At 37.5% G+C, this 24,469-nt stretch overlaps 1 protein-coding gene across 2 annotated transcripts in view; it reads left to right on the forward strand.

Annotated features, from left to right (window-relative positions):
* Positions 1-24,162, forward strand: part of PTGES3 (prostaglandin E synthase 3) — a 28,184-nt gene extending 4,022 nt beyond the window's left edge. Inside the window, exons 2-8 of one of the 2 annotated variants that reach the window (XM_024576256.4) lie at positions 17,815-17,928; positions 18,086-18,155; positions 18,672-18,770; positions 19,498-19,587; positions 22,051-22,113; positions 22,945-22,969; positions 23,253-24,162. In XM_024576256.4, the coding sequence (XP_024432024.2) occupies positions 17,815-17,928; positions 18,086-18,155; positions 18,672-18,770; positions 19,498-19,587; positions 22,051-22,113; positions 22,945-22,969; positions 23,253-23,272 (481 nt within the window). In that variant the 3' untranslated portion in view covers positions 23,273-24,162. The remainder of the gene's footprint in view (positions 1-17,814; positions 17,929-18,085; positions 18,156-18,671; positions 18,771-19,497; positions 19,588-22,050; positions 22,114-22,944; positions 22,970-23,252) is intronic. The other variant, XM_045184669.3, reaches the window with a different exon arrangement.
* Positions 24,163-24,469: the final 307 nt, after the last annotated feature.

Genomic DNA, 24,469 nt, shown 5'->3' on the forward strand with positions numbered 1-24,469 from the left:
GGAATGTATGCACAAAGTGGGAATATGGGGAAGTGTTAGAGTTGCTTGTAAGAAAGGCACTGAGGGTTTTTTTTGGGGGGGGGTATTATCTTTAAGAACTCAGCTTTCACCCTTATATTTTAAGAGTGAGTATTACCAAATAAAGGAACTAGCACAAAGGTTCACAAACATTCATTTGCCCCTTGATGTCTTTATAGGTTGGTTGGTTGGTTGTGTTTTTATAGTGTTGATAGACCAAAAGGAATAACCTAGCAGTTCTGTTTATTACGTAGTTGGGTCCAAACCACTCAAGTATTTTGTCTTAACATTCTAGTAACTCTTTGAAAAACGAACATGAGTTGAAAGAAAAATGGAGTTTCTTGTTTAACCATGATTACTAATGGAATGTGTATGCCTTTTGGGCACTGTATAATTACTTATAGCTTGAAGTCAGATTGGATACTACATCTCAGTTCCTATTCCCCGTTGGTATTCTTTTTTTTTTTTTGGCCATTAAATAGCAACCATTAAAAGTCCAGCTTTGCAAAGATACAATTTAATGGGGAGGGATGTAGTGCAATTTACTGTTGAAATTGAACTACTTAGCGTTTGTTTAAAAAATTTTCCCTTTCAATTACAATTTACATGCAATACTGTTCTATGTTGATTTTAGGTGTATAGCACACCGTGGTTAGATAATCATACACTTTACAAAGTGTTTTCCATATTTCCAGTACCCACCTGGCACCATACATAATTATTGCAATGTTTTTTACTATATTCCATATTCCTACATTGTACTTTACATCCCCATAATGCCCATTTGTAGTTAATCTCTTTACCTTTTTCACTTAATCCCCCAACCCCCTATCCTCTTCTGGCAACTGTGATCAGTTCCTGTGTCTATTGAGTATTTCAATTGTATTTGTTCATTTATTTTATTGTTTTAGATTCCACATACAAGTGAAATTATATGGTATTTGTTTTTCTCTGACTTATTTCACTTAACATGATACTCTGTAGGTTCATCCATCCTGTGGCAAATGGTCAAGTTTAATATTTTCTTTGGCTAAGTAATATTCCTGTGTGTGTGCGCGTGTCTGTATGTGTGTGTATATATATAATGTACCATGGCTTTTTTATGCACTTGTCTGTTGCTGGGCACTTAGTTTGCTTCCATGTTTGGCTATTGTAAATAATTCTGCAGTGAACAAAATGGTACATATATTCTTGTGAATTAGTGTTTTGGGTTTCTTCACATATATACTCAGAATCACTGGGTTATAAGACAGTTCCATTTTTAATTTTTTGAGGACCCTCCATACCGTTTTCTATAGTGACAACACCAGTTTGCATTCCAACCAACAGTGCACAAGGGTGAACCCCTTAATTCCTTGATCGAAGTTGAATTCCTCTCAAATATAAAATATCCTGTGGCAGCCATGTGAGTTCCTCCATAGTGTCCGGATGCACCTTGGCACATAATTTGGGACCACTGGACTAATAAGTATAATTCAGTTCATCTTTCCAGAAAGTTTTTACATAATAGTAAAACTTATATACTGAAGACCTGAAAGTACAAGAAGCATGTCTTGGGGTTTCTCTGAGCAAAGAATAGGTGTGTGAGAGTTTGGTTTTAGACATTTTAGGAAGAGTTTTTGATAATACTTAAAAAACTGCTGTCTGTGAACCTGGGACTTTTTCCCTTTCTGCAGCAGAATTTTTGTCGTTCCATATCATTCCTCACTTAGTACAAACCAAAATAGACTTGCCAGTTTTTTTCAATGAGCTTTATTTTTCTATAACTCTTGATATGTAAAGATATTCTGGGATGTATAAAATATTAGTGAATCTCCTCTTTAAGCTTTTCACTTACTAGAAATATGCTTAGCTTATTTATAAACCTAGAAGATATTTACTGCATTATTGAGCCATAGTGAAAAGCTAGTCTTCTGATTCCTATTGTTTTATCTTAGAATTCAAAGTGCTCTTTTGACTCGGACAAATACCATGTTCCATTAAGAATAAACTCATAAGAGGACTATAATTCTGAATAAAGTACTGTGTTGGCCAAAAAGTTGGTTTGATTCCTTCCCCCACCCCCCAAGATGGCTCTAGTAGCACTTAGTTGTCTTTAACTTCATTTGAAACAATTTTGTTAGATTGTATTGTGACAGCTGTCAGATCAGGGTGCATTTAAAAAAACTTAGCAAAATTGGTGAATTATTTTGTAGCCATCTTATTGAAGATGGAAGAAAATACACAGCATTTTTGGCATGTTCTGCTTTATTATTTCAAGAAAAGTAAAAATGCAACTGAAACACAAAAAAAGATTTGTGCAGAATACGGAGAAGGTGCTATGGCTGATCAAACATGTCAAAAGTGGTTTGCAAAGTTTCATGCTGGAGATTTCTTGCTGGATGATGCTCCATAGTTGGGCAGACCAGTTGAAGTTGATAACAAATCAAGACATTAATTGAGAACAGTCAACATTATGCGGGAGATAGCTGACATATTCAAAATATCCAAATCAATAAAGTTACTGGTGAAAATGAAAAATGTCTTTTTATTTTATGGGGAAAACCATGTGGACTTTTTGGCCAACCCAATATGTGAGGTTGTGTACTGTTGGAGAATATCTAGATGTTACCACCTTTCAAAGTACTAACAACCAAGGAATGTTGTCTTACGGTGTTCTACCTATTTATACATTAGGAAAGATAAACCATAGCAAATAATGGACCTGACCCCATATTTCTTAGGAAATTATTTTTGGACTAAATTTTGTCATCTAACTTGAATGCAAACTTAGTAATAAGGGCCAGGATTTTTGTCTATTTTGTTGACTGCTGTATGTCCAGAACAATTCTTGGCACCATGTTTAATGAATATTTGTTTTTTGAATAACATTCAAACTCTAAATGTATTTTAGTTATAAGGCTTGGCTATGTGAGGTGCTTGACATGGTGAGGGTTGGGACTAGCTTTGGGGTCTTCTTTTGGCCCTATATTCTGCTATATTACATCATTAGTTAAATTTAACTATATCTCACATAGATTGGTGGGCAATAGTTGAAAGTTGGTGAATGCCATCAGTAAATCAAAAATCTAGTTTCATATTCTATTAATTGAGGCTTTGCTGTATTTTGGGAAATCTGGAAAAGAACCACCAAATTGGTATATACCTTTAAAGTATATTTGACTTGTGAGCCCTTTATTTTGGGGACATTTGTTGGAATAGTTTATTGATCCCCTTTAATTTTACCCTGTTCCTCCCCCCTAATTTTTTTCAAATCTAAAGAAGTTGACTTACCAGTCTAAATCCTTTTTCCCAAATTTTTCTTTTTTTTTAATTAAGATTTTATTTATTTATTTTTAGAGAAAGGGGAAGGGAGGGAGAAAGGGAGGGAGAAAGAGAGGGAACAAAACATCAGTGTGTGGTTGGTTGCCTCTTGCAGTACCCCAACCAGGGACCTTGCCTGCAACCCAGGCATGTGCCCTGACTCAGAATTGAACCGGCGACCCTTTGGTTCATAGGCCGGTGCTCAATCCACTGAGCCTCACCATCCAGGACCCACATATTTCTGTTTAATTTCTGTAGAAGGCCATTGATAAATCTTAATAGGTTTTAAAATATCTTCCTGTTTCATCATAAAGGTTATTAATTGGCACATCCTTGTATATGTTTTGCAGTCCCTTAAATACTTTTACAGAAGTAGAGCATTTTTGTTAAAGGGTCATTACTGCTATTTCCTCCAGTACATTTATCTGTACATGTTGAAGAGCCTAATGTTTTATGACCAAATGATAGTATTCTATTTTCCCCCCCACTAATTTAGCGGAGAAATTCAAATAGTAATGGTTTGTCACATAGGTATATAATATAATTTATTTATTTTTAGAGAGAGGGAGGCAGAGAAAAATCGATGCTTCTTGCACACCCCCAACTGGGGACCTGGTGTAAACCCAGGCATGTGCCCTAACTGGAAATTGAACTGTTACTTTTTGGTTTGTGACCCAACCACTGAGCAACACCAACTAGGGCTAGACATTTTTTAAAAAAATATATTTATTGATTATGCTATTACAGTTGTCCCATTCCCCCCCCAACTCCACTCCATCCTGCCCACCCCCTCCCTCCCACATTCCCTCCCTATAGTTCATGTCCATGGGTCATGTATATAAGTTCTTTGGCTTCTGCATTTCCTACACTATTCTTACCCTCCCCCTGTCTATTTTCTACCTACCATTTATGCTACTTATTCTCTGTACCTTTCCCCCCTCTCACCCTCCCACTTCCCTATTGACAACCCTCCATGTGATCTCCATTTCTGTGGTTCTGTTTCTGTTCTAGTTGTTTGCTTAGTTTTCTTTTGTTTTGATTTTAGGTGTGGTCGTTAATTGTGAGTTTGCTGTCATTTTTACTGTTCCTATTTTTGATCTTCTTTTTCTTAGGTAACTCCCTTTAACATTTCATATAATAAGGGCTTGGTGATGATGAGCTTCTTTAACTTGACCTTATCTGAGAAGCACTTTATCTTCCCTTCCATTCTAAATGATAGCTTTGCTGGATACAGTAATCTTGGATGTAGGTCCTTGCGTTTAATCTTGGGTAATGTAATTATGATGTGCCTTGGTGTGTTCCTCCTTGGGTCCAGCTTCTTTGGGACTCTCTGAGCTTCCTGGACTTCCCGGAAGTCTATTTCCTTTGCCAGATCGGGGAAGTTCTCCATTATTTGTTCAAATAAGTTTTCAATTGTTTGTTCTTCCTCTTCTCCTTCTGGCACCCTATAATTCGGATGTTGGAACGTTTCGAGGTGTCCTGGAGGTTCCTAAGCCTCTCCTCATTTTTCCAAGTTCTTGTTTCTTCATTCTTTTCTGGTTGGATGTTTGTTTCTTCCTTCTGGTCCACACTGTTGATTTGAGTCCCAGTTTCCTTCTCATCACTATTGGTTCCCTGTACATTTTCCTTTGTTTCTCTTAGCATAGGCTTCATTTTTTCATCTGTTTTTCGAACAGATTCAACCAAGTCTGTGAGCATATTGATAACCAGTGCTTTGAACTGTGCATCCGATAGGTTGGCTATCTCTTCGTCGCTTAGTTGTATTTTTTCTGGAGCTTTGAAGTGTTCTGTCATTTGGGCCATTTTTTTTTTCTTTGTCTTGGCGCGTCTGTTACTTTAAGGGGCGGAGCCTTAGGTGTTCACCGAGGCGGGGGTAATGCTGGTCGCTGCGCTGTGACGCTGTACGTGGGGGAGGGGCCCAGAGGGAGCAATGGCGCCCGCTTCACTCTCCTCCGGATTTCAATCTTTCACTCCGATACCCACAATCAAACTGGGCCCCTCTGGTGCTGGTTCCCGAGTGGGTGGGCTTGTGCACTCTCTAGGCCCCTGTGGGTCTCTCCAACGACCTCTCCTGTGAGGCTGGGAGTCTCTTCTGCTGCCGCCCCAACCCCCACGGGCATTTTCAATCAAAGGTTTGAGGCTTTATTTCCCCGAGCTGTAGCCCTGGGTCCCGCCTCGGGTTTATCTATGTTCGAATGTGGGGCTGAAGTGTGCTACCTGCACTCTGCCTGCCCCGCTCTCCACCACTCCGAATCCGGCCCTCTCGTTTATCTGTGCGAATGTGTGGCTGCAGGGTCTGCTAGTGCTCTGCCTGCCTGCCCAGTTCATCCCACACTCCGCCAGTCTCGGTCCTGCCACAGCCACACGAGTCCTCTCCACCCCGGTGCCCGTCTCCGCCCCTCCTACCGGTCTAGATGAATGTTTATTTTTTATTTCCTTGGTGTCGGACCCCCTTGCCATTCGATTCTCTGTCAGTTCTGGTTGTGCGAGGAGACGCAGTGTGTCTACCTACGGCCACCATCTTGGTTCTCCGAAATTTTTAAATAAACAAGTCTGATTGGCTACTACCGTAACAGAAGGATATTAAGGATTTCTGGGAGATGTATACTAAAATAATGTAGAATTCTATGGAATGAGTAGATAATATATTTATTCCATGAGGTCAGTCAAAACCATATATTTCAGGGAGCCAAATTTGAATTATTACGGTATTAACTAAAAACTGAAGGACAGACAAGTCACATACTATGGAATCCTATTATATATGGAATTTTTCCCCCTTAAGATTTCTAAAGTTCTAAAGGGATGATAGCTGCAATTAACGTTGTTTTTTTTAACTACCCAGTTAAAGGCTTGAGGTGTTTTGCCTATAATTGAGTATGCCTTGCACATAGTAAACTGTTGAAAAGAATTTCAGTAACTGAGAAATTCCTTAGCAAATTTCTTGTTTGCTTTGCTGATTGTCTTCGTTTTTGGGATCTGCTGTAAGAAACTACCACAGACTGGGTGGTTATAAACAAATTTATTGCTCACTGTTCTGGAGGCTGGAAGTCCAAGATCTAGGTACCAGCATGCTCACCTTCTGATTTAGGGGCCCTCTTCCTGATTTATAGCTTCTTGCTATGTCCTCACATCAGTGAAAGGGCCCTAGGGATCTCTTCTGGGCTCTTTCCCCCCCCCCCCCCAGAGAAAATAACCAAATTTAATACATACATACAGGTGGATGGGGAACCCCACATACATGAGAAAATTAGAGACCCCACATGCAGGAGAGGTTAGAGATAGAAAGGGAACATGACTACTTAAGACATTCTGAGATAAGGAGGAGGTAAGTTGCCTTGGGGGCTTCAAAAAGTCATTCCAGAATGATGAGAGCAGACCTTTAGTAAACTGAAGTAAGCCCTTTCCTATAGATAAATAAATCAAAAGAAGTTATCTGTGATAATCTATTGTGGGCGCATAGCTTCTAATTCACAGTCATCCAGGCAGTCCAGAGTGAGGCAGTTTTCTCCTGAGCTTGCTGCTAAAGTTGCCTTTAAGCCGTGGCTGGTGTGGCTGAGTGGATTGAGCACTGGCCTGTGAACTGTAAGGTTGCCCGTTTGATTCCCAGTCAGGGCACGTGTTTGGGTTGCTTGCTGTGTTTCTTCAAATCACATTAACGTTTCTCTCCCTCCCTTCACCTCTCTCTAAAAATAAAAATCTTAAAAAAAAAAGTTGCCTTTAGTTCAAAACAATCTGCCTACCTGTGGAGTCTTTCTGAGGTACTAATCCCATTCATTCATAAGGGCTCTACCTTCATGACCTAAGCACCTCCTTTTTTTTTTTTTTAAGATTTTATTTATTCATTTTTCGATAGGGGGAGAGAACATCATCAATGTGTGGTTGCCTCCCGCCCTCCCCAACTGGGGACCATGGCCGGCAACCGAGGCATATGCCCTGACTGGGAATCGAACTGGCAGCCCCCTGGTTCACAGGCTGGCACTCAGTCCACTGAGGCACACAAACCAGGGCTGCAACCTAAGCACCTCCTTTTAAGACAAGCTAAGAAATTTTAGTTAGAATTACAGAGGAGAATTTTAAGTTATGCGGAATTTAATTAACTGGAACTGACATAGCCCTAATGTGGAGCTTTGAAGTTCTTGTGAGAAGAGCTTAGAAAGTCCCATGGGGGTGGGGATGGTGCTTTTTGTTTGTTTTAACACTGTCATGGCTTTATTCAGAACAGTTGCAGAGAAGTGTTAACTTCAAAGATTTTTAAGGTGAATTTGAGGAATCAAACACCATATAACATACTGCCAGACAAAGAGCATTAAATAGGACCAAGAACTCCTACAACATATAAAACTTACACTTATTTGTGTGAAACTATCACCCATGAAACTAAACAAGTCCCAGAAAGTTATTTTGAGGCCCTTAAGTGTTGTTTTCAAACCAGAAAACTCTAATTTCGATTGCGTAATAAGATTGATAAGTCAACATATAAATTTAACTTTTTTTTTTTAAGGATTTTATTTATTTATTTTTAGAGAGACGGGAGGGGAGGGAGAAAGAGGGAGAGAAACATCAATGTGTGGTTGCCTCTTGTGCGCCCTCCAACTGGGGGCCTGGCCTGCAACCCAGGCATGTGTCCTGACTGGGAATCAGACTGGGAATCAAACCGGTGACTCTTGGTTAGCAGGCTGGCACTCAATCCACTGAGCCACACCAGCCAGGTGTGATGAGAATTCTTAGGCACTAAAACAGGGCATTTCAATAGTCAGAAAGGAGTAAAGCGTTAGCTGTTTGGATATTTGAATCCTCCCACTAAAGTTATCCCAAGAGTTTTATTTCATTCAGTTGTGCAACTTTTTAAATTTACCCACAAATAACTTGCTGATTTTTTAAAACCCCAAGTCATACATTTTCAAACTAAAAAGGAAGCAGTGCTATACTCAGTAATTTAAATGTATCCCAGTATGGAAGTGCAACTCAGTTAATTTTCTGGCATTAACTTAAAAATATTCAACACAGTGGGGGGTGGCACTCTAGAGAGCCAAGCCAGTCCTGGGCAGGTAGCTCAGTTGCTTAGAGCTCAGTTGGTTAGAGCGTCGTCCCAACAAGCCAGGGTTGCAGGTCAGGTCACATAAGAATCAACTAAAGAGCCTTGGCTAATGTGGTTCAGTAGACTTGAGTGCTGGCCTACGAACCAAAGGGTCACTGGTTTGATTCCCAGTCAGGACACATGCCTGGGTTACCGGCCAGGTCCCCAGTGTGGAGCACATGGGAGGTAACCACACATTGATGTTTCTCTCCCTCTCTTTCTCCCTTCTCCTCTCTCTAAAAATAAATAAATAAAATCTTAAAAAAAAAGTCAACCAGTGAATGTATGGATGGCTGAAACAACAGTTTCTCTTCTCTCTTCCTCTCTCTGAAATAAGTTTTTTAAAAAATTTAGAGAGCCAAGATTAAAGAAGCAATGGCCTCAAACATGGAGCCTCCACAACAAAAAGGGAGGTGTACTTTTCTACTCATAATTAGTAGCCATAGAAGGAAACACATACACACTTTCCCCAATTCAAGTTTTTTCTACTTTAAAAAAATTTTTTATTGAGTTTTACAAAGAGAGAGAAACATTGATTTGTTGTTCCACTTATTTATGCATTTATTGTTTGCTTGTATATTGCCTGATGGAGAATAGAACACACAACCTTGACATACTGGGACAACACTCCTACCAAGTGAGCTGCCCAGCCAGGGCATATTTTCTACTTTGAGTGGACTTCTACTTGGAACAAATTTTAATTTTAATACGGATTTAGTTTCAAATGTTTTTCCCATTAATATATTTCCAGTAAATGCTATATCTGGTAATGCTTTAAAACTATAGAAATAATAAAGTTCTATTTAGAAAAACCAGAAATACTTGCAGAATGTTACATAAGTCATTTGAGAAGCTAACTTAAAATTTAAACTTGAATGTCTCTTTAGTTAACAAACAGGCAATTATTCTGACTTCTGAGGCACACTATTTCGGCTTCCAAAACCCCCTCTCCTTCTTTTCTTTCTTCTACTACACAGTTTGTACATCTTACCAACCAAGAAAAATGTCCAGTAAGCAGAGTCTTCTTGCATAAAACTGAGTTGATAATAATATTCGTATCTCAGAAAATAAAAATACTCAGTTTGTTTCACTTAGCTTATTTAAAACTGAGAGGTCTGAAAAGGACGTTGAGGTGTAAGACTGAAGGTGTTCCTGGGTATTTTTAAGTTTCCCAACTTGTTTTTTGAGAAGAGGGAGAAGAGTGAGACAAGAAAGGAAGGTGATCATAGAGAAATTGCCAAAAGGAAAATGAAAAAATGCACACTTAAAACAAACAACCATTAGCATGTCATGATCTTTATTAAGCCTGAAGAACAAAGGGCTGTTCTGTATGTCTCTGAACGTACTGTAAGCAGTTTTTCCTTCAAAAGCAAAATCTTATTAGCCACCGGGTGTAAAAGGTTTCAGAAGCCTCCCTCAAAACCATGAACTATATTGTTGAATAGAACTTTTAACTGTTTTGCTCTTACTTTCCAAGTTACTCATGTGACAAATAAGCCCCCCAAAAAAACTTAGCCAAAAAGAAAGTCATTGCCTTCAAAACTAAATATTGCTGAGCCTCCTCTAAAAAAATAACCTACTTATTCAAAAGACTTTTTATTTCATGTTCCAGCTGACTGATTTCAGTTAGTTCATAAATAACTTTAAAACCTTATGAATGGAATACACCATACTATGCCTGTGTAAAAGCCATTATGTTTTGATTATGGGCTTAAAATGACTAATACAGTGAGCTTGTGTTAGAAAAATTAAGATTCTGAATAAACTGCTAGGGAATTTCACAGTGGTGTCAAAAAAATTTTTTCTCTACATACAATGTGATTATTAACAGACTAGTAAATCTTATTTGGAATGATAGGCAAAAATAGTAAAACCCACACTTTTTCCTATAAAGGTTACACATTATCTTCTGTAGGGATAGCTATTTATACATGAAGGAACAAGGAAGATGTGATCACTATTACACACCAGGAATTTGGGGGATCTGGTCTTAAAATGATCTATTCATCTTCCTCTCCATCAATTTCAGCATCTTGTTGCCAGTCTTCCCTCAAAGACCAACTTCTCATACGTAGTCATCATCATCATCTTCATCCTGAATTTCCTCATTAAATATGAGAGGCCCACTTCCTCTTCTCCCTCTCCCAGTTCTAACTTTGCAACATCATCATACTCATCCTCTTCTTCCTCTTTGTTTTCCTCTTTCTCATATCCTTCAGGTGAACCAGCTTCATCTTTCTCTTCATCATCTTCATCTCCATCCTCATCCTCATCCTCCGCTCCCGAGGAGATCCATCTAAGTATGTGATTTGCTGTCACAGTTCAAAAATTCTCTATAATCTTCCAGGGTTGTGATCTCACAGTTAAACAAGACAAGACTTCTAAAATTTTTATTTTGCAGAGTTTCCATTGCACTGAGATCTTTGATTTTGTTTCCACTCAGATTGAGGTAGGTAAGATTAGAACATTTCTCTGCCAGGATTTCCAAGCCTCCAGAAATTTTATTGTCACTAACTACAGCTTTTGAAGTTTAAAAGTATCATTCAGGCCCTCGATATCTTCATTGACACAGTGACAGTTAAGGACTGATGAGTCATCTCCTCCAGTTCCTTAACTATAGGTTCATTCTTCTCTTCAGCTCCATGTCCTCCTGCTGTTCTGCTTTGTTATTCTGTCCTTCCTTTCCCACTACCTCCAACCCTCAAATTGTAAAAGATTTAGAAATGAATGACAAGAAACACAAATATAAATGCCCCCCACCACCAGCAAAGTGTGTGGGAGAAAGATGAGAATAGCAAATGGAGTCCAAGGAGTTGGGTCTCTTAACTCAGCTGCCAACAGGTCCTAGTCTACACACCTGCCCATACTCATGCACACACCTTGAAGTTTCTTGCTGTTCAAAGGCTGCTTAGAGACTCTTAGTATTGTTTTAAGTAGTGGATTATTTACATAAGTATACTGAGGTGAAAAAGGTTTTGCATCTCTAGGTATGTTATTAGTGAAGTGAATTAATAGACTTGTACAGTAGTTAAAATTTTGCCAATGTTAGTATAAAGCTGGAGATAAATCCAATATAATTTAGGAGCTCGAGTTAAAGCTAAATCAGTCCCTCTCTGGACTAATAGGAAAAAAAGGTGTAATCTTCATCAAACACAAAAAGGGATTTCATAAATACTAGATTTCCCTTTCAGTTGAGCGAATGTATGTTTATTACTGGTTTTGGTTGTGTAGGGGTCCCTCCTTATATTTTTGATGGTTTGGATCAGGGTCATTTAGTAAATATTAGACTTTGTAGGCAACAGATATGTCTGTCCCATTCTTGTTTTTACAGCTCTAAACATATAAAACCATTTTTGGCTTCTGCGCCAACCTGGTTTATTTTAGATCATTTGATTTTGTTTTTATTATCTGGGAAATTAAGGCTGTCATAACAAAGTACCAGAGATGTGGTGACTTAAACAATAGTTTATTTTTTCAAGTTCTGGAGAGTTTTAGTGCAAGATCAAGGTGTCAGCAGGGATTGGTTTCTTCTGATCCCTTGTTCCTTGGTTTTCCTTAGCTGGCAGATTACCATCTTTTCCTGTATTTTCACACGGTCTTCCCTCTGTAATGGTGTCGTAATGTCTTGTAAGAGCACCAGTCATTTTGGATTATGGCCCACCTTTACACCTCATTTTATCTTAATTACCTTTTAAAGCTCTGTCTCTACAAAAAAAATCACATTCTGAGGTACTGTGGGTTTAGGACTTGAGCATACGAATTTGGCATGGGACACAACAGCCTGTGACAATGATATAATTCCAGATCACTCAATGTGAGTTTGAGGTAAGAAAAAAAGATTCTTCCCTGGTTCCCACATCCTTAATGTGAACAGATACTGAAGAGCTTACATACTTGATTTTTGATAACAGCCATTGTAATAACCAGGTCACCATTAATGCACTCCCCCATTACCATAGACTCTTTATATACAACTTGACATGTACAGGGTAAACAATGCTTTTTACTAACAAAACTAACAGTAATTTCCATATTACCTGTCCATATACAGATCTCCACAGTTCTGGTAATTTTTTTTTCAAAGATTTATTTATTTTTTACAGAGAAGGGAAGGGAGGGAGAAAGATGGGGAAAGAGACATCTCTGAGAGAGAGAAACATCAATCAGTTGCTTCCCACACACCCCCATCCAGGGACCTGACCCCAAATCCAGGCACCTTTCCTGACCGGGAATTGAACTAGCACCGAGCCCACTGAGCCACAGCAGTTAGGGCTTCAGTAATCTCTCTTGTGTTTAGTTTATTTGAATCAAGATGCTGCCTAGGGCACAAATTGCACTTGTTTGGTAACTTAGGTCTCTCAATCTAGAGCAGTTCTCTCCTCTTCCCTATGCCATTGATCTAAGAAACATCCTGGATTTGTTGCTTTCTTGCAGCATTTAAATTTGTTAAGTATATTTTATTGATTATGCTATTACAGTTGTACCATTTTTTCCCCTTTGCCTCCCTCCACCTCGTACCCCCATTCCCTCCAGCAGTCCTGCTCTCTTAGTTCATGTTCATGGGTCATGCATATAAGTTTTTTGGCTTTTCCATTTTCTGTAACTCTTAACCATCCCCCTGTCTATTTTGTACCTACCAATTATGTTTCTTAATCTCTATACCTTTTCCCCCATTCTCCCCTCCCCCTCCCTGCTGATAACCCTCTGTGATCTCCATTTCTATAATTCTGTTCCTGTTACAGCTGTTTGCTTAGTTTTGGGTTTTGTTGTTTTTTCTTTTTAGATTCAGTTGTTGGTAGTTGTGAGTTTTGTTGTCATTTTAATAAATGTTCATGGTTTTGATCTTAAATAAGTCCCTTTAACATTTCACATAATAAGGGTTTGGTGATGAACTCCTTTAGCTTTACCTTGTTATCTGCCCTTCAAATCTAAATGATAGCTTTGCTGGATAGAGTAATCTAGGTTGTAGGTCCTTGCTTTTCATCACATTGAATACTTCTTGCCAGCAAAGTTTCTTTTGAGAAATCAGCTGATAGTCTTATGGGAACTCCCTTGTAAGTAACTGTCTCCTTTTCCCTTGCTGCTTTTAAGATTCTTTATCTGTAACCTTTGACATTTTAACTGTGATGTGTCTTGATGTGTGTTTGCTTCCTTAGGTCCAATTTCTTTGGGACTCTCTGAGCTTGTTGGACTTCCTGGAAGTCTGTTTCCTTTGCCAGGTTAGGGAAGTTCCTCTCTAGCATAATTACTTTGCAAGTAAGTTTTCAATCTTGCACTTTCTCTTCTCCTCTGGCACCCCTATGATTTGGATGTTGAAATGTTTAAAGTTGTCCCAGAGGTTTCTAAGCCTCTCTTTTTTTTTTTTTTTTTGAATTCTTGTTTCTTCATTCTGTTCTGGTTGAATTGTTTACTTCTTCCTTCTGTTCCAAATCATTGGTTTGAGTCCCGGTTTCCTTCCCTTCACTGTTGGTTCCCTGTATATTTTTCTTTATTTCACTTTGCATAGCCTTTACTCTTTCTCTATTTTGAGACCATACTCAACCATTTCTGTGAGCATCCTGATCACCCAGTGTTTTGAACTCCGCATCTGATAGGTTGGCTATCTCCTTGTCACTTAGCTCTTTTTCTGGAGTTTTGATCTGTTCTTTCATTTGGGCCAAATTTTTTTGTCTCAGGTACACCTGTTATGTCATATGGGGCAGTGCCTTAGGTATTTACCAGGGCAGGACAAGCCACTTCTCTGCGATGTGTTGCTATATGTGGGGGAGGGGTCAGAGAGGGAACAATACTGCTTGCTTGGTTTTTCCCCCGCTTTCATTCACTTCCCACAAGTGGAATATGCCCCTCCAGGTGCTGATTCCCTGGTGGGTGGGCTTGTGTCCATTCTAGGACCCTGTGGGTCCCTCCAACAGACTCTCCTGTGAGACTGAGAATTTGTCTTGCCAAGGCAACCCCCAGAGGTTGTTGAGGCTTTAGTTTCCTGTGCTGGAACCCTGGGTTGCATGGTCTGTCTCGCTCTCTAGTTGTTCTCCCGTCTTATCCTCACACAGATGTGGGGCCATGCGGTCCATCAGCTGCCGCCTCGCCTGCCCTGGTCCACTAGCTGCCACCTTACTGCTTGTCCTCACTGCCCCTGCTTCCTGTTGCAGCCCCTCCTACTAGTCTGGATGAATGTTTCTTTTAACTTTCTTGTTCATTGGACTTCCATACAGTTAGATTTTGTGGTAGTTCTGGTTTTTAAATTGATTGTTGTCCTTTTAGTTGTTGAAGGAAGCAAAGCATATCTACCCATGCCTCTTGGCCAGAAGGGGTGGTTTTTTGTTTTGAAGTTAGTTGTGATCCTTCTTATGGTTGTCTGAGAAGGCGAGCCTGTCTTCTATGCCTCCTTCTTGGCCAGAAGTTAGTATCATTTAATTTATTCCTCTTCCTCATATTTCCTGTAGACTGAAAGTAAAGTTTATTGTGAAATGTATCATGTTGCATCAAATTAGGGAGGTATATGTTTGGTTGTCTCACTTTCAGTGATGCTGAGATCAGTTGTTCATCTAGTCATTGTTAATTGTTTCATCCATTGATGATCACTGCCAAATCAATTTAAGGGCTGGAAAATAGTGATTCTCCCCCATCCCATGTTTTATTTCACACTGAAGCTGGAATTCTGTAACATTTCCTTTATGAACTGGTCCTATTTAGGTATGAATAGAAGTCCATAAAAGAAAAACAGGAACAATGCCTAATTCTTTCTCTTTAGTGGCCAATTTATAAAATACTGGAACTGTAGCATCTTCTGGTGATACAGATTGTAGGCAGTTTGTCTTTCTTTTTTAAGTCAATAATAGCTCAGGTTTTTTATATTCAGTGTATTTTAATCAGTTTGCAGGCTTTTTAAAAAATTACTTTGTTGTTCAGTTACTACAGTCTTTTTCTGATGCTGAAATTGTCATTGGCCAAGGTGAGAGACCTTAATTGTTGCCTCCTGGTTTGACCGACCTCGCCTTTCCTAGCCTCATTTGCACAGGATGTCCCAAGGTCATCTATTCCCTATCTCAGGCCTGAGGTCAGCCATTTCTCTGTAGAAATCCTGGTTTCTTTTATATATTTAAGATTTTATTTATTTATTTTTAGAGAAAGGGGAAGGGAAGGAGAAAGAGAGGGAGAGAAACATCAATCTGTGGTTGCCTCCCATGTGCTCCACACTGGGGACCTGGCCCGAAATTCAGGCCTGTGCCCTGACTGACAATTGAACCAGCAACCGTTTTGTTCACTGGTCCACACACAATCCACTGAGCTACATCAGCCAGAACATTTTATTTATTTTTAGAGAGGGGAAGGGAGGGAGAAAGAGAGAAATATAAACATCAATGTGTGAGATATACATAGATCAGTTGACTCTTGCACACCCCCAACTGGGGACCTTGCAGGCAACCCAGGCATATGCCCTTACTGGGAATTGAACTGGCAACCTTTCATTCAGTTCACAGGCTGGCACTCAGTCCACTGAACCACACCAGCCAGGGCTGGTTTCTTTTAGTTGGAAATAATATTTTGGAACTAGGCTGTTCGTTGCCCCAGATTGTTATCATTAGTGCTTTTTTAAAATGGGGCTTATCTAGTTACTTCAATATGAAAGTCTATAAACCTAGTCATTTAAGTTTAATTATTAAGTTAGCAGATATTTTCAGTTACAGACAGAACATGTGCACTGGCTCGTGTGGCTCAGTGGATTTAGTACTGGTCTGTGAACTGAAAGGTTGCAGGCTAAGTCCGCAGTTGGGGGCATGTGAGAAGCAATGGATCTGTGCACCTCCCACATTCAGTGTTTTTCTCCTTCCCTTCCCCTCTCTCTGAAAGTAAATAAATAAAGTCTTAGGAAAAAAAATGAAAGAACATGTTACCCAACATTGAGAATACTGTTTGGGCAATAAGATGAGTAGAAATAATGTGTGATCTTTCATAAAACTCCTAAATTATTTGTTACTTATTTTAACATACTAACATTAGAAGTTTTGGTTCCTTAGTCCACAGAAGTTCAGTTAGATGTCTTTTTTAGAAGCATCTTAAAATCTCATATTTTTGTTTTGTTTTTTAATGTCAATAGATAACCTTAAAAAATAGATTTACCCTTGCTGATTTGCTGGTATTTAGACTTGGGAAACTGCCATCTGTAATGTTTCTGATCTGATATCAATATTCCAGAGTAGAGTAACTAGGCAAGTTTAACATTTGTGTAAAAATGTTGATGAACAATTGTTTGTAACTTTTACTTATAAAAGGGACTTTTAAACTGCTACTTCTTAGGGTTGAGAATTTCAGAGCTTGGAAGCAGAACAGTTCCTTTCAGTTGAGTTGATTTATGAATAGTGTTTGAACATATAATAACTAAAATTTTTAACTTATTTTGAAGTAATCTTAGGTTTACAAAAAAAAAGTTGATTTATCACATGTAATCTTTGACTCTCAGTCAACCATATTTGACTCTATTTGCTTCCAGCAGTTTTTAGCCATATTGTATTGGATGGGTAGAGCTCTAGGCAGCTGATACTATGAAGACAGGGTAATACTGTGTTGTAAGGGACCAAGAGCACATAAATAATATGGAAAAAGCAAATAATCCAGGTTGCTTCTAGAATAATATATATTGGATGCATGTATAGATAGTATAAAGGTGAGGCTGTAAAGAAGTTTAATTCTTTATCTTATGTCATTATTTAGTATCATAAAAGTTTGTCAGAAAGAAGCTGCAGGTGAGAACTTTCTTGAGAACAAAAACTGTCATTTCTTACTTAAATTCCTTCCACAGTTCATAGCATTTGTTGTAAGTAAAAATGTTGAATACTACATATATCTCAGTTGTCAGTGGATTAGTTCTGATTTTTTTATTCTGTGAGGTTGAATTTTAGGAGCAGGGCTCTAAATGAATGGCATATAAATTTTGACAGGACTACCTAGATGGTTAGCTCTCTACTGAACATTGTTTTTAATTTTTTTTTTAATATATTTTTTAAAACATTATTTACAGAAAGAGGGGAAGGGAGGGAGAGAGGAAGAGAAACATCAGTTGGTTGCCTCTTGCACTCCCCCAACTGGGGACCTGGCCCACACCCCAAGCACATGCCCTGACTGGGAATTGAACCTGTGACCCTTCAGTTCACAGCCCGGCACTCAATTGAACCACACCAGCCAGGGCTTAAAACTTTTTTATTACAAAATCAGTATCATCGTGTTTTAACTGGGGTTATAGTTGTTAGAGTAAAAATGTACTTTGTGTTAGAAATTGTAATAAATTGCCTCAAAATAATCAGTGCTCTAATGGAATAGAGAAATATGTTATTTATATGCTAAATTTTGGAGGTCATGTAAATATTCAGTTAATGAATTCCAGCTTAACTTTGTCTAACTTTATCACTCTGTAGGCAGCCTGCTTCTGCAAAGTGGTACGATCGCAGGGACTATGTCTTCATTGAATTTTGTGTTGAAGACAGTAAAGATGTTAATGTAAATTTTGAAAAATCCAAACTTACATTCAGGTAAATTTCCATTTTACATAATTGAGTAAAGCTTTATTTCTGACAATTGAATAACTTTGGCTTGCTTAAGAGTTTTTGTTTTTACTGAAGTTACTATACTAATCTTTACCTCTTTGAAGAGGCTCATCTTTTTTTTCTTTGTTTCTTTTTTTCATAGTTGTCTTGGAGGAAGTGATAATTTTAAACATTTAAATGAAATTGATCTTTTTCACTGTATTGATCCAAATGTAAGTAGTCTTGATGCTTTAACACCTATTTAAATCATGAAGTGGACATGCTTCAATTTCAAGTATTCTCTTTAGCAGTAAGCACTAGTTCTATTTGTCTTAACAATTCAGAGGCCTAGGTAGAGATATTTATGTTTTCCAGTGTTTTCCCCCTTCTAACCACTTATCTGCATACTCATTTTGTTCTTGTTTTCACTGTTTAGACTCAGGGCCATACTCCTGAGTCTTATCATAAATAAGTATAGAATCTTCAAACTGTTCTATGATTGTACCATATTTAATTTTTTTTAAGGTTTTATTCTAGACACCTTATGCAGGAAAGAAAAAATGGTCTTTTCTGCAATTAGGTAGGTTATGAAATTTTTAGTAGTTAGGGGATGCTACTTTGAGAGTTTAGGGAAAACGAAGGAAAAGAAACTAGAAAGGAGAGGTGAGGAATGACAAGCTGCTTTCTAGAATCGTATAGTGATACTGGAGAGATAAAAGGTATAATAGTGCTTTTGTTTTTGCTTTTAGGATTCCAAGCATAAAAGAACGGACAGATCAATTTTATGTTGTTTACGAAAAGGAGAATCTGGCCAGTCATGGCCAAGATTAACTAAAGAAAGGGCAAAGGTTGGTCTCCTTTTCTTATCTTTTCCTTCTCTCTCTCTCTCTCTCTCTCTCTCTCTCTCTCTCTCTCTCTCTCTCTCTCTCTCTCTCTCTCTTGAAAGTATGATATTTTTACTTTAAAAGATACGTGGATATGGGAAACATGTATTTGTTTCATAGCTAAATACTATTATAGCCTATATTCTGTGTTTTTCTTTACTTTGAGATTTACTAGTTTTAACTTAAAGCAGAGTGTAGTCTGAATAAGATCAGTCACTAGCTGATACAGAATGTTTTGCATTCAAGAGGCAGATTTTGCTTAGAAGCCTTTGTAAATTACTCACACAGGAATATATTTTGGTGCTACCAAACAAAATAAGTTAACCAGGTATCTTAGCATAGTTCTTCATCTATGCTAAGAAAAAAATGCTCAATGCTTTCTTATCTGTACCAATGAACTTTTGTTGTTGCTTTAAAACGTAGGTCTGTTTAACAACTGAAAGCAGCATCATGAAACTGTATTTACCATTACTACATTTGATTTCACTGTGATTAGTCCATCCCTTTTTTGTGCTAATTTTATGGCTTACTAGTGGGTATAAACCCACAGTTCAAAAAAATGTAGTCTTATACTCTGGCTTCCCTTCAGGTTGTATAAATCTTTCACCTTTTACAAAAAAAATGTAATCTTAAGGTACATGCCAGTGAATACGAGTTAACCTAATCATAGGATGTTTTTATTGGTCTATAGCTTAATTGGCTTAGTGTGGATTTCAATAATTGGAAAGACTGGGAAGATGATTCAGATGAAGACATGTCTAATTTTGATCGTTTCTCTGAGGTAAGTTCTTTTAAATGCATTCTTCTGCCTTCCCTCTCAGTATATTTCTATGTAGTCATTTTAATTTGTTTTTAAAACACCAAGTGGTATTTAAGACATTCATTACTTTTTGAGGCTAGTATGCAGTAAAACTAAATAAGATCTTTTTTTTTTTAAGATTTTTAAAATTTATTTTTAGAGAGAAGGGAAGGGAGAAAGAAAGGAGGAAACATGAATGTGCGAGATTAACATCGATTGGTTGCCTCTCGCACACCCCTAACCAGGGACCTGGCCTACAATCCAGGCGTGTGCCCTGACTGGGAGTCGAGCCAGTGACCTTTTAGGTTTTCAGGATGATGCCTAACCCACTGAGCTATACCAGTCAGGGCAATAAGATCTTGACAATAGCCATTTAATCCTAAAATTTAACTTTTTTAATGTTTTTTTTTTTAAGTTGATGTAAAAAGACAAAAAATAAACCATAGAGTCAATCAGTGCAGTACAGCTAGTTTTTTGTTTTTGGGGTTTTTTTTTAAGATCTTTATTCATTTTTAGAGAGAGGGGAAGGGAGAGAGAAAGAGAGGGACAGAGAAACCTCAATATGTCATTGCCTCTCGCACACCCTCCCTGGGGGCCTGGCCCACAGCCCAGGCATGTACTCTGACTAGGAATCAAACCAGCAACCCTTTGATTTGCAGGCCAGCACTCAATCCACTGAGCCACACCAGCCAGGACGTGTATAGCTAGTTTTTATTCCAATCCTGGAACAGATATTTTTAGGAGCACTAATACAGTAATTGGCTTAAATTATGGAGCCAGATAATATGTATATAAACCTTTAAACACAAGAATCATGCTGTGCAGGTTTGATGCCCAGTCAAGGCACATACAAGAATCAACCAATGAATGCATAAATAAGTGGAACAATAAATTGATGCTTCTCTTCCCCCCCCCCCCAACACACACAGTGAGTGGTATGTAAGGATTTTTTAATTTGTCAAATCAAGGAAAGGGTTTGAATAAGCCTATTTTTCCCAAGATGTCTCCCAAAGAAATCATTGACCTGCTTTTAGGTAGAATACACCTTATCAAATGAACTGCTGTAAAGCTAATCAGAAAAGAGAAAACATTAGGTTCTAAGCTGAAGATATGCCAATGGAATCCATTTGTCATTGCAATTTGAAAATTTAGTTGACTAGTTTGTTTACATTTCTTTTTTGAAAAGTGAGTACATTTTCAGCATTGCATATGCAACTGCTTATTTAACATTTCTCCTCACATGGCTCTAGCACCTTAATTTCAAAAGACAAAAGGGAAACCCTGGCTGGGTAGATTTAAAAAAAAAAGGCAGGTAGGCAGAATACTATGTGACTTTGCTCAGCTATACTGTTATTTCCTCCTGTAGTAATTGGTGCCACCTTTTACCCACCTGTGCAAATCACAACTTAACATTGTTCTGTTTCACTGCCTGTCTATCCAGTGTACCGTTAACTGCATTTTTGTTGTTCTTTTGTTTTACCTCCTAAATAGCTCTTGAATATGTTCAGTTTTCTCTTTCTGTTGCCATCCTATCTTTAGCACCTCACATGCTTGGCACATTTTGAGCATTTTTTTCTGATAAACTTAACCATGGCGTTCAACATTACCTTCAGACACAGGGGAATCTTTAATAGTTACTCATATTATTCGAGGCTAGGTTGCCCAGAATTTTTATACTGAAAGTTAAACATTATAGAGAAGTTGTTACTTGGAGGAGATAAGTCCCTCCCCGTCTGATAATAGTTTCATCTTTGGCTACTTGTACACTACTTGCTTTATGATCAGAAACAATAAAGATGGGAAATTAGTACTTCATGTAAGTATGTTCTGTTAGTCCCATTTTATTACAAGTATATAAGGGTATTTATATATACAAGATTATTTTCCAATGCGTGTACCTTTTCCTTCAAGCATTATGTTTATTTTCTGCTTTTAACTTAGTTGCTGCTGTTTGACTTTTGATTGAATTTTCAGGCCTTTTTATACAAACTAATTATACCAAAGGACTTTATTATAAATAAATCATGTATTGGTTCTTCTAAAACTATAATGAGAATGCCATAATACATACGTCAGTTAGCTTAGGATATGAGACTTCACAACTACAAATGAATCCCATTCTTTTCCTTAAATATCAGTGGTAATTGCTATTCAGGTTTTGGGTGTTTAGTTTCTATATCATACATAGATACCTTGCAGATGAATTTTAATAACTTGACTTTCCTTTGATGCAACCTAAGTATTAACTTCCCTACAAGTTGTCAGGATTTTACATGATTACCTATAATCTACCTTTTCCAGAAAGGAAGGTATTTAATGTTTATTTTGCTTTTTTTATTGGTGCAAATCTATGGCAGAGTTAAGATTTATTCTGGAGCGTGCAACCTAATAATTAGGGCTTAATTTAACATCATTTTTTAAAACTAATTTTTACACTTCAAATAGATGATGAACAACATGGGTGGTGATGAGGATGTAGATTTACCAGAAGTAGATGGAGCAGATGATGTAAGTCTATAAATTTTTTTCTCTGTACTTAAATAGTAAAAAACAATGTATTTGCAGGTTGTTTGCTATAGGTTCAAGATTTTTTTTCCCCGCTTCTTGATGCTTTACTTTTTTAATATAGGAAAAAGCAGTTTTTAAATGGTTCATTTTAAATAAATAAAAAATATTAAAATGTGCCCATTTTTTGAGGGGTGGGTACCTGGTGTCTCATTGGCCATTCTAAAAGGGACCAGATTTCAAACACATCTTTTCATGGAGACATCATATGCTGTATTCAATTAATGAGTAAGTTTAGGGTTTATTTTTACAAAGTTAAATGAGTTTTATAAAAGCAGGATTGGTCAGAGATTATAGTAAACATAAGGATTTTGTGAAGCTGTAAGAGGATATAATGGGTCACTCTTCTCAACATTCCCCTCTTTGGCATTCTGTTAACGTCCTTAAGAAATTTGTTCAATACAGCTAGACTTCACCAGCTATCATTGGAGTTCACTGTCTTCTATCAGTCCATTGGTCTTTGTATTGAGCCATCTTTTTCCCTCACTGAATGTCAAAAGAGAAGAGAAACCATTTCATAGCCAAGATCTGAATCTGGTTAGCAGGGAGGGATTTAAAGAGTGGGCTTAATTCCTACCAAAAGGCACACAACTTCATCTGTATATCTGTTTGTCTTCAATAAACCTATTCTAAAGTCTAAATTCATAAGCTTGATATAACCACATATCTTTGTTACTTTAGTGAAAAATACAGTGCTTCCGCTTTTTAAGGCAAGCTGTTCACAGAGGAATGCTTGATCAACTTGGTAATGTTTTTGTATTTCTCCTTTTGCAGGATTCACAAGACAGTGATGATGAAAGTAAGTGTCTTTGTGAAAAGTATGTTTTACACAGTGATATTTCCCATCAAAAACCAAACTCTCAAAATGAAGAGGTTAATTTCTTTGTAATTTTTAGGGAAAAAATATGTTGTTTTTTCATGGCCTCTAATAAATAGCCAAAGCAGAAATTTGAATGAGGTTCAAATTCAAAAAAGAAGAAACTATTTAACTCTGGTGCTGGCTGCCTTTCCTATAAGACTCTGGGGTTGGTAGATTATTTCCTTGTACTTTCATACTAATAATCTTTTTAAAATCCTTTCAGAAATGCCAGATCTGGAGTAAGGAATGTCGTCACCGGATTTTGAGAAAGAAAAATAACTTCTCTGCAAGATTTCATAATTGAATTTCTGAGTTGATTACTCTAAAGGCAGATGCTGCATTTGCCTCCTTTAACCCATTTTCCAACCTGTTTGTTTTCTTAAAGGCTTCACTAAGGGTTGAGATGTACCATTGTATGGGGCAATTTTAAGTCAGCTAAGGCAATAACCTTATGCATGAACATTTCCCAGACTTCCATGATGCTGTTGAGGTCCTAAGCAATTGATAAAACAGTTGTGATAAATAAAAACATTTTACCTAAGTCTCCTTTACTTCATAACATAGATACTGACATAATAGGAAGCTCTTGGATTATGGAAAGATAGTTATAGATTTTAGTATATGGACTCAAACTGGCTGAAACAAATTGGTTGATACCTAAACTGGTAATCTGTCCCTCTGGTATATTCTTCAGGGTTGTTCCACTAAAGTTATATTTTTCAAAAAATTTCCTTCACATTATTGTACATAAGTGACCACATGTCAGTGTTCCAAATGTATCTTAGCTAAAACTAGTAAATGCCCTAACTTAGATGGTTTTTGAAGCCTATACATTTGGTATTGTTTGGCCCTTGAACTTTTACATCTCTTAGCATGGAGGACGAAGAAAGGCTGTACATTGTTGCTTGAGAGTCTGTACATTTAGACCAAATTTGTATTTGCACTGTCAGTATGGCAAATGAGTGAAAAAAATGTTAATACACTATTGGATTTTTTCTTTCTTTTCTTTACTTTTTTTTTTTTTTTTTTTTGATCCAGCTTATACCAGGGCTGAAAACCTCAATTTATGTTCATGACAGTGGGGATTTTTTTTTAATGTCTATATTCTTTCTAATAAACTGTTGGAAGACTTATTGGCTGTCCTTTTAAGTGTCTGGTTTACCGTAATTTCATGTATTGCCATTTACTGGAATGGAGTTATTTTTACTTGAGGAAGAGTTTGGGAATATTTCTCTGTTTGAAAAAAGAGGCTCACTGTAATATCACAGCAAACCTTTTAAAAGTGAATCTGTAATAGCAAATTGTAGATGCACTTTCCATCAGTTGGAAAAGAAAGTGTTGTGATTTGATTGAAATAAAACTAAATATGTTGTCCTCCTCTAAATCTTTTGAGCTTCTGCATTTTGGCAGTTTTTTTATTCCCTCCAGTTTCTATATGTA

The sequence above is a fragment of the Desmodus rotundus genome, chromosome 3, assembly GCF_022682495.2.
Source record: "Desmodus rotundus isolate HL8 chromosome 3, HLdesRot8A.1, whole genome shotgun sequence".
Lineage (NCBI taxonomy): Eukaryota > Metazoa > Chordata > Mammalia > Chiroptera > Phyllostomidae > Desmodus > Desmodus rotundus.